The sequence below is a fragment of the Salmo trutta genome, chromosome 12 (genome assembly GCF_901001165.1).
Source record: "Salmo trutta chromosome 12, fSalTru1.1, whole genome shotgun sequence".
In the NCBI taxonomy this organism is placed as follows: Eukaryota; Metazoa; Chordata; class Actinopteri; order Salmoniformes; family Salmonidae; genus Salmo; species Salmo trutta.
In genome coordinates, this window is record NC_042968.1 from 51,175,885 (window position 1) to 51,187,191 (window position 11,307).

At 42.4% G+C, this 11,307-nt stretch overlaps 1 protein-coding gene across 1 annotated transcript; it reads right to left on the reverse strand.

Moving 5' to 3' along the window:
• Positions 1-409: 409 nt before the first annotated feature.
• On the reverse strand, positions 410-4,193 carry LOC115203756 (protein SET-like). The gene is made up of 8 exons (XM_029768718.1): positions 3,865-4,193; positions 2,876-2,933; positions 2,640-2,782; positions 2,344-2,447; positions 2,143-2,256; positions 1,827-1,997; positions 1,299-1,424; positions 410-1,132 (listed from the first exon to the last, which is right to left on the reverse strand). The coding sequence occupies exons 1-8, from the start codon at positions 3,932-3,934 to the stop codon at positions 1,112-1,114; spliced, it is 807 nt and encodes a 268-aa protein (XP_029624578.1). The 5' UTR covers positions 3,935-4,193; the 3' UTR covers positions 410-1,111.
• Between the last annotated feature and the right edge of the window lie 7,114 nt (positions 4,194-11,307).

Genomic DNA, 11,307 nt, shown 5'->3' on the forward strand with positions numbered 1-11,307 from the left:
AAGGGCCCAAACGGTAGGCGAATGTCCTAAGACTAAGTGAACCTAGCAGCCCTTAATTTGCCAGATCAATTACGCCTGGCCTGGGATTCAAACCAGTCAACTTTAAGCCACAGGTCCAACGTTCTTAGCCGTTAGGCTACCTACCGCCCAATTCTTTCCCGATCAGCATAAAGTTGATATTTTACTCATACACAAGACAAATTGTCGATACGCTCAGACACTACCCTACACATGAATGTATTATTTATTTATCGTTACAAAGCAACTGGTACACTTAATGTTAACATGAACAGTTTTCCAGTAGAAAAGGTGGAGAAGAACACCAGTGTAGATTCCATATGAGATTATACATGGTCTTTATTTTCTCTATAAATAACCTGTTAATTAGCCAAGCTCAAAATTACAAGAGGAAATTTTGTTTTGTTTTTATTAAAAATTTCATTTTTCAAACCTCATGGGTGTCTGTAAAACATTACAATGAAAAGTCAATCAACAAACCCAAATGTGTCAAATGCCCACTCGACCCACCAAACCCCATTTAACTGTCTACAATAACTGTGTCATACCAAGATATCGACCCCAAAACATTTACAACAGTTGACAGGAAGAAGCTGATGCTTTCCATTAGTACAACACATGACGAAGAAAAAAAGCTGTCAACTCCAGGAGGCCCCCCAAACGCTGCGTTAAAGAAAATGTATATATATATTTTTAAAAAAGTGCCTAGAGATGCTATTATCACTGCACCATGACTCCTCTTTACTCAACTCACAACTTTAACAGAAACCTTGTTATATATATCATACATATATATAAATTGCTATTCGAAATTATTTGTCTATATGACGACGTGCAGAATGCCAGTACTTTTATTTTATTGGTCTTCGGAGACACGTGTAGTAGTTTTATGACAGAGATTGCCACTGATGTGGGCATGGCCTGGAAATTAACGCATCTATAGACATGGTATGGACAGGCGGACACTTGTAGAACAGGAGAGAGCACAAAATACAAAAATAAAATGAAAACAAATATTCTTGCTCCCAAGGGTTGAAGGATGATTGAAAGGAAAGAACAGGGAAAGGTGTAGGTTGGAATGTTCCTTTCAACCTTAATCATCCTCGCCGTCATCCTGTAGAAGAGATACACATTTACCCGCATGCCTATAAAGACTAACGTGGCAGACACTTTACATTACAAGTGGCAGTCTTCCACTACATAAACATTTATAAAAAGGCAGGGACAGTTTTACAATAGTGAAAAAAATGTTTCACGGGAGTGAATGAAATCTACCATACCTCTCCATCCTCTTCGTCATCTTCTTCGCCTTCATCCTCATCTCCTTCCTCATCGATGTCTTCCAAGCCCTCTTCGTCGTCATCATCGTCATCACCTTCCCCTTCCTCATCATCCATGTCAGGGACCTGGTAGAGTTGAGAGATGATATATTATATTAATGAGTCCCAAACACAGCACAAACTAACAACGATGTAGGCATGAGCTGATCTTCAGTTTGGAATTGAGGCATCCAGTTGAGATGTCTAGGTGGCTGGATATGGTTGTCAGTCATGTTCATTAGAACGCTATTGTATTATCTATGGTCATTCTATACACTACATTTCTGAAATGACTCAACACCATTTAGAACATTTTTGCAGATTTCACCCATTACAGATCACCCGTTGGTCTAATTCCATAGCCCTAATGCAAATATATTTTGGATAACTAACAAACACAGTGAATACTTTACCTGGCCTACCAGAGCAAGACTAGGTTGACACCATGGGAGTCAACAAAGAACTATAGACAATAGCATGGAATCATACCAGGTAATACTGTAACGGGTTGGGCCAGATGTCATCCTTGACGACCTCTCCTAGTTCGTCTGCCCCTGCGTCGGAGTGATCTGTGAACCAGGTAAAGAAGCTCTCTGGTTCTTCGTGTTGCCTCTTCTTACCCGCTTTGTTTGGCGTTTGGCTGGCACGCTTTGTCAAGTCCTGAGATCAAAGGGAAATACAAAATAATCACAAGCAGCAACACCATACATTTTGCTTTGATTTCCTGCAGCATGGCAGACAGCAATTGAAATTTACATTTTTTTATAGACCATTTACTTTTTAAGTTGCAGATGTGTAAACATACCTTTCCAGCCTTCCATTTGATTTCAGTTGACTTTGAAGATGGGTCCCCACTTTCATTCAAGTGAAACTCTTTGGAGAGAATTTTGTTCTCAAAGTACGGGTTCTCATCGAAGTACTGAGAAATAAACCAAGAATCTGGTTAATTAATGCACTGTTCTGTTTATATAACATGCACAATTCCTACAAAGATTAAAATACTCACAAAATCTATTCTGTAACCCGACTTGATGTCCTCAAACTCAGTCACCTCCACCCTGGTAAGGTAATGAAGTGCCTCCTCATCCTCCTCACCAAGAAGGGCTGAAACTGACAACACGAATACAACCATAGAAAGTTTGTCAATGGACAGCAGCAGTTTGTATACCAACAGCTTAACCATCAGACTGTGATAATGATGGTTGGTGGGCAACAAAAATATGTGCAGAATCCCACCATGTACAATAAGTCTTCATTCATCAAGAACATGAAGTAGTAAACGAGCATAATATCTGCATTTACCTTGTGGATGGTTAACAAATGTTGTGACCCAGAAGTTGGGGATTTTTGCTATGAGTTCTGACCGCTTCTGGAAGAATGGCTGGCGTAATTTATTGTACTTCTGCTCTACTTTTAAAATCTCCTCACTGGCCTGTTCGTTCAATCTAAGGGGGAGAAAATCATGCAAAAAATACACTTAGATTATAGTCATAAGGCACAAGGGCAGACTTGAAAATGTGTGAGGATAATTAACTCACCTGTCAATTTCATTCTGTACTTCGTCAATGTGTTCAATAGCTTCCTGTTGCTCTTTTTCTGAAGAGAGATGAAATTCCGTCTTAATTTTGTTAAAAGACAATGACGAAATTGGATGTGCATTTCTATGCAAAAAATATTGCTGAATGTAAATAAACAGTGTAAACACGCAATCTGTCTGGTACATAAAAACTTCCGCATGAGGTACCCATGGGATAAGTAGCTAAGCATTCCAACATATCTCGTAGTATCTTGAGCTATCATGAAGTTAGCTCGCTAGCTAAGGTAGCCAAAGCACTGATGCAGCTTCCTGCAGTTTCTCAAGGCCGCGTGGTTTGAATGAAGGGGGGGCAGCACGCTTGGGACTGTTTTCGCCCCTCACCGACAGCCTGTTACATTCTGGCGGATGATACTAGTATCTTACTAACGCAATATTTAGCTGTTATCTTTAATTCCGCGCCAGTCCTAATACTGCAATTTCTTGATTTATTTCCATTCGTGTGTGCAAACCGCAATGGCGGAGCAACAATGAATGTTGGGCCTCACGAAAACAAATGTTATCTAGTTAGCGCATTTGTTAGTTTACTGGCTAGTTCGTAAACAATTAACGTTAGATAACAAAAAACGTGTACAACAATGTAACATGTGCAATGTAGTTAACCTTAACAATGTAGTTACTTTAATTTGTAAGTAAACGCGAATCCCTCCCAAACATGCGTGGCACAATGAGCTTGTACAAGGCACAACATGGCCTCCAACGTTGTAACGTTAGCATAGCGGGCTAGTCAGTAAGCTAACGTTAGGTCGCAGATCCATTCTCACTAGTCCTGTGCGAGCAATCAACATTATTTGGCTAAAACCTTCATCAAGAAGCATTTCGTTTCAGGCTAACTAAACGAGTGATAACTAAAACAAATGAATACGCCATGGCTATTGCCAGATAAAAACAACTGAAAATGGCGTAACATTACAGGAGGCCGCCATTTCTTACCGGAGGTCTCGTCCGCTCCATCATGATTCGAGTTTTCCTTTCTACCGACTTTCGCCGCCGAGGCTGACATGATTTTCGAACACCTTAGATGTTTGAGACAGAATATATATTCCCAGTTGTTCAGATGTCTCCTCGGGGAAGAGAAAAGTTACGTTCCACCTTCAATGGTGGAGAGTGCGAATAACGCGCGTGTCGTGAACAAGAGAGGCTTTGCTCATGCACACACACCCTTGCCTTCTCGCGCTCGCCAGAACGCGCCTTCCGAAAGTAGGGGGAAAAAAACTCCGCCCCAGACAGAACGAGTAATCGCATCATTTCCACTCGAGGAAGTGTTTACCGGTTCCCACTAGTTACAACAGCCAAAATTGTCTAGATCATAAAAATGTATGAAAACAAAAATGTAGGGTTAGAAGTGTGGATAAGGTTAGACTACTAATAAGCTGGGTTTATTACTGTAATGACCGGACTAGATCATAAAGGAACAATTGTCCAGACAGAAGGTTCAGTTTACGAATTGACGGTTTATTAACCCAACTTCACACAGGCTACTGTTTGGCCGTAGCCCACGCCAAATAAATGAAAGATACCCCACAAACCAACCGTGACCTTCTTTTGTGAAACCCAGACGTAAGAGGAAGAACAATGACTAAATCTGGTTTTAACTTCCAACACTCCATCCCCTGCCCAACCCCCCTCCACGCCACTCCGCCAACCACCAGGATGCCCGGCATCAGAACATTCCAGGCATTCCCGTGATTGGCAGATAGCAGGTTGATTGGCATGTCGGACTGGTAAGTACAACACAACCAACTAATAGCATAACACATAACACACAGCTGTCTGTGCGGGTCGCTACATTACTTTGTTGTTGGGTGTCCAACATGGTGTCTGCACTGCTGTAATTCAACTTGTGGACCTGACCAGAGTGGAAGTGTTGTTTAGAAATCTCAGATGGCGGGTTTCTTCAAAAAACGTCAACAAACTTTGATATATCAAGATGAGGACATTGGTCTCAGATAAAGAGTATCCCACTTTTTACAAGCATGTGGAGGCCAGAGATAGCCAGACTAGTAAATTGGGCTAAGGAACAGAAGTTGGGTATTGGAGAAAGGCCATCAGTGCGTGTTCTGCAACCAATATAGCGGAAGAATGCGTGACAAGAGCGTGGTGAACGGATAGATGTGGTTATGGACAGTGTGGAAGAAGAAGAGCAGAGTGCAGAGGAAATATGTGTGCTGAGGAAAAATGGCGCCAAGAATGAACTGTACTCTGCTGTCTCTGATGGCTAAGAAATTGAACCCGACGAGAGTGATGATGAATTACCAGAGGTGGCGGTGAAGAGTCCGAGCCTCACCCCGATGGTCATGCAAAGGATGATTCTGGACCAGTGTGAGTGACATTTTTGGACAAAGTGGATCCCTGCCTTTTGGCTGACCCACATGTAGTCTCTGGCTGGGGCGGCAGGTAGCCTAGTGGTTAGAGCGTTGGGCCAGTAACCGAAAGGTTGCTAGATTGAATCCCTGAGCTGACAAGGTAAAAATCTGTTGTTCTGCCCCTGAACAAGGCAGTTAACCCACTGTTCCTAGGCCGTCATTGTAAATAAGAATTCTTAACTGACTTGCCTAGTTAAATAATGGTAAAAATAAATAAAAAATGCGGGTACTGTTAAATAGGTGAAGGTAGCTTGAAGTGGACTTGTGAGGATTTTCTGTATTACTTCTGCCTAGAGGGAGGGGGTTGCTCGTCACGACAAGTCCTGTGACATGCTTTGCTCTACGGAGCAGGGAGCCTTCGAAAGGAGTGATTAATGGGGTGGCGTTGAGGTGATGTAAAATGAAATTGAAGTTTCCCTAAGACTCCCACTGTTTGGTGATACACAGACCCGGTGGCGAGCGTGGTAAAACTGAGCAGACACTGTCTGTACTTTTGAGTTTTCAAGCAGGGTCTTTATCTTTATCCCTAACTACAACATTTTCAGACAAGATAGAACGGCCAAAGGGGGCGGTGTTGCAATCTACTGCAGAGATAGCCTGCAGAGTTCTGTCCTACTATCCAGATCTGTACCCAAACAATTTGAACTTACTACTTTTAAAAATCCACCTCTCTAAAAACAAGTCTCTCACCGTTGCCGCCTGCTATAGACCACCCTCTGCCCCCAGCTGGACACCATATGTGAACTGATTGCCCCCATTTATCTTCAGAGCTCGTGCTGCTAGGTGACCTAAACTGGGACATGCTGTTAAGCATGTCCCAGCCATCCTACATTCAAAGCTTGATGCCCTCAATCTCACACAAATTATCAATGAACCTACCAGGTACCACCACAAAGCCGTAAACACGGGCACCCTCATAGATATCATCTTAACCAACTTGCCCTCTAAATACACCTCTGCTGTCTTCAACCAAGATCCCAGCGATCACTGCCTGATTGCCTGCATCCGTAATGGGTCAGCGGTCAAACGACCCCCACTCATCACTGTCAAACGCTCCCTGAAACACTTCAGCGAGCAAGCCTTTCTAATCGACCTGGCCCGGGTATCCTGGAAGGATATTGACCTCATCCCGTCAGTAGAGGATGCCTGGTTATTTTTTTTAAATGCCTTCCTCACCATCTTAAATAAGCATGCCCCATTCAAGAAATTTAGAACCAGGAACAGATAAAGCCCTTGGTTCTCTCCAGACCTGACTGCCCTTAACCAACACAAAAACATCCTGTGGCGTTCTGCATTAGCATCGAACAGCCCCCGTGATATGCAACTTTTCAGGGAAGTTAGAAACCAATACACACAGGCAGTTAGAAAAGCTAAGGCTAGCTTTTTCAAGGAGAAATTTGCTTCCTGAAACACAAACTCAAAAAAGTTCTGGGACACTGTAAAGTCCATGGAGAATAAGAACACCTGTTCCCAGCTGCCCACCCACTGATAAATCCACTATAATTGAGAATTTCAATAAGCATTTTTCTACGGCTGGCCATGCTTTCCACCTGGCTACCCCTACCGCGGTCAACAGCACTGCACCCCCCACAGCTATTCGCCAAAGCCTTCCCCATTTCTCCTTCTCCCAAATCCAGTCAGCTGATGTTCTGAAAGAACTGCAAAATCTGGACCCCTACAAATCAGCCGGGCTAGACAATCTGGACCCTTTCTTTCTAAAATTATCTGCCGAAATTGTTGCAACCCCTATTACTAGCCTGTTCAAACTCTCTTTTGTGTCGTCTGAGATTCCCAAAGATTGGAAAGCAGCTGCGGTCATCCCCCTCTTCTAAGGGGGGGACACTCTTGACCCAAACTGCTACAGACCTATATCTATCCTACCCTGCCTTTCTAAGGTCCTCGAAAGCCAAGTCAACAAACAGATTATCGACCATTTCGAATCCCACCGCACCTTCTCCGCTATGCAATCTGGTTTCAGAGCTGGTCATGGGTGCACCTCAGCCACGCTCAAGGTCCTAAACGATATCGTAACCGCCATCGATAAGAAACAATACTGTGCTGCCGTATTCATTGACCTGGCCAAGACTTTCGACTATGTCAATCACCACATCCTCATCGGCAGACTCAACAGCCTTGGTTTCTTAAATGATTTCCTCGCCCGGTTCATCAACTACTTCTCTAATAGAGTTCAATGTGTCAAATCGGATGGCCTGTTGTCCGGGCCTCTGGCAGTCTCTATGGGGGTGCCACAGGGTTCAATTCTTGGGCCAACTCTTTTCTCTGTATACATCAATGATGTCGCTCTTGCTGCTGGTGAGTCTCTGATACACCTCTACGCAGACGATACCATTCTGTATTCTCCTGGCCCTTTTTTGGACACTGTGTTAACAAACCTCCAGACGAGCTTCAATGCCATACAACTCTCCTTCCGTGGCCTCCAACTGCTCTTAAATACAAGTAAAACTAAATGCATGCTCTTCAACCGATCGCTGCCCGCACCTGCCCGCCCCTCCAGCATCACTACTCTGAATGGTTCTGACTTAGAATATGTGGACAACTACAAATACCTAGGTGTCTGGTTAGACTGTAAACTCTCCTTCCAGACTCACATCAAACAGCTCCAATCCAAAGATACATCTAGAATTGGCTTCCTATTTCGCAACAAAGCATCCTTCACTCATGTTGCCAAACATACCATCGTAAAACTGACCATCCTACCGATCCTCGACTTCGGCGAAGTCATTTACAAAATAGCCTCCAATACCCTATTCAATGAACTGGATGCAGTCTATCACAGTGCCATCCGTTTTGTCACCAAAGCTCCATATACTTCCCACCACTGCGACCTGTACGCTCTCGTTGGCTAGCCCTCGCTTCATACTTGTCGCCAAACCCACTGGCTCCAGGTCATCTACAACACCCTGCTAGGTAAAGTCCCCCCTTATCTCAGCTCACTGGTCACCATAGCAGCACCCACCTGTAGCACGCGCTCCAGCAGGTATATCTCTCTGGTCACCCCCAAAGCCAATTCCTCCTTTGGCCGTCTCTCCTTTCAGGTCTCTGCTGCCAATGACTGGAACGAACTACAAAAATCTCTGAAACTGGAAACACTTATCTCCCTCACTAGCTTTAAGCACCAGCTGTCAGAGCAGCTCACAGATCACTGCACCTGTACATAGCCCATCTATAATTTAGCCTAAACAACTACCTCTTCTCCTACTGTATTTATTTATTTAGCTCCTTTGCACCCCATTATTTCTATTTCTACTTTGCACTTTCTTCCACTACATATCTACCATTCCAGTGTTTTACTTGCTATATTGTATTTACTTTGCCACCATGGCCTTTTTTTGCCTTTACCTCCCTTATTTCACCTCATTTGCTCACATTGTATAGACTTATTTTTCTACTGTATTATTGACTGTATGTTTGTTTTACTCCATGTGTAACTCTGTATTGTTGTATGTGTCGAACTGCTTTGCTTTATCTTGGCCAGGTCGCAATTGTAAATGAGAACTTGTTCTCAACTTGCCTACCTGGTTAAATAAAGGGGGAAAAAAAAAAAAATCTGACATGTTGAGATACAGTGCATTCGGAAAGTATTCAGACCCCTTCAGGTTTTCCACATTTTGTTACGTTACAGCCTTATTCTAAAGTGCATTGAATTGTTTTTTCCACCTCACCAATCTACACACAATACGCATAATGACGAAGCAAAAACAGGTTTTTATAATTTTTTTGCAAATGTACTAAAATAAAAAATGCTAATATCACATTTACATAACTATTTAGACCCTTTACTCAGTACTTTGTTGAAGCACCTTTGGCAGCTATTACAGCCTCAAGTCTTCTTGGGTATAACACTATAACACAACACTATAACACTCCCTCGATTCTGTCTCCCAGTCCCTGCCGCTGAAAAACATCCCCACAGCCTGATGCAGCCACCACCATGCTTCACCGTAGGGATAGTGCCAGGTTTCCTCCAGTAACGCTTGGCATTCAGGCCAAAGAGTTCAATCTTGTTTTCATCAGACCAAATAATCTTGTTTCTCATGGTCTGAGAGTCCTTTAGGTGCCTTTTGGCAAACTCCAAGCAGGCTATCATGTGCCTTTTTACTGAGGAGTGGCTTCCGTCTGGCAACTCTACCATAAAGGCCTGATTGGTGGAGTGCTGCAGAAATGGTTGTACTTCTGGAAGGTTCTCCCATCTCCACAGAGGAACTCTGGAGCTCCGTCCATCAGGTTGCTGGTCACCTCCCTGACCAAGGCCCTTCTCCCCCAATTGCTCAGTTTGGCCTGGTGGCCAGCTTTGGGAAGAGTCTTGGTGGTTCCAAACTTCTTCCATTTAAGAATGATGGAGGCCACTGTATTTTTGGGGACCTTCAATGCTGCAGACATTTTTTGGTACCCTTCCCCAGATCTATGCCTCGACACAATCCTGTCTCGGAGGTCTACAGACAATTCCTTCGACCTCATGGCTTAGATTTTGCTCTGACATGCACTGTCAACTGTGGGAACTTATATAGACAGGTGTGTGCCTTTCCAAATCATGTCTAATCAATTGAATTTACCACAGGTGGAACCAATCAAGTTTTAGAAACATCTCAAGGATGATCAATGGAAACAGGATGCACCTGAGCTCAATTTTGAGTCTCATATCAAAGGGTCTGAATACTTATGTAAATAAGGTATTTCTGTTTTTTATTTTGAATACATTTGCCAAAATTCTAAAAACCTGTTTTTGCTTTGTCATTATGGGGTATTGTGTGTAGATTGCTGAGGAAAACGTTTAGTTTAATCCATTTTATAATAAGGCTGTAATGTAACAAAATTTGGAAAAAGTTAATGGGTCTGAATACTTTCTAAAGGCACTGTAAATGGACAAATATTCCCATGAATCTAACAGGTAGAATAAACCTCTTCTGAATGACATGGCTTCCGAAGTTTTTCTACTTATTCTCGGTAATACCAATTACCCCACCAAAGACATTCTTCAGTGGGGTAAGTCATAAGACTTTATATGGGCAGATAAAACTCATATAATAAAAATGAAAGTTTTACATCTTCCTAAGTCTGAGGGTGGTTTACATCTTCCATACTTGGATTTGTATCAACTCGCCACCCAACGCTTTTACTTGCGACATATAGTTAAATGCACTAAAGAGGAACAATGCGTGCATATTAAAGATGCGCATGCTCAAGCCCAGAATCATTTCATGTTTACTTAATTAAAACTTCTTAGAGATCAAATCCCTTTAGCGGGATCGATTTGACAACAGCCAGTGAAAGTGCAGGGCGCCAAATTCAAACAACAGAAATCTCATAATTAAAATTCCTCAAACATACAAGTATTATACACCATTTTAAAGATACATTTCTTGTTAATCCAACCACACTGTCCGATTTCAAAAAGGCTTTATGGCGAAAGCATACCTTGTGATTATGTTAGGTCAGCGACCTAGTCACAAAAAAACATAGCCATTTTCCAGCCAAAGAGAGGAGTCACAAAAAGCAGAAATAGAGATAAAATTAATCACTAACCTTTGATGATCTTCATCAGATGGCAGTCATAGGAGTTCATGTTACACAATACATGTATGTTTTGTTCGATAAAGTTCATATTTATATCCAAAAATCTCAGTTTACATTGGCGCGTTATGTTCAGTAATGTTTTGCCTCCAAAATCCGGTGATTTTGCAGAGAGCCACATCAATTTACAGAAATACTCATCATAAACGATATAATATTGATATAAGATACAAGTGTTTTACATAGAATTAAAGATACACTTCTCCTTAATGCAACCGCTGTGTCAGATTTCAAAAAAAGCTTTACGGCAAAAGCACACCATGAGATAATCTGAGTACAGTGCTCAGGCACCAAAACAAGCCATACAGATACCTGCCATGTTGTGGAGTCAACAGAAGTCAGAAATAGCATTATAAATATTCACTTACCTTTGATGATCTTCATCGGAATGCACTCCCAGGAATCCCAGTTCCACAAT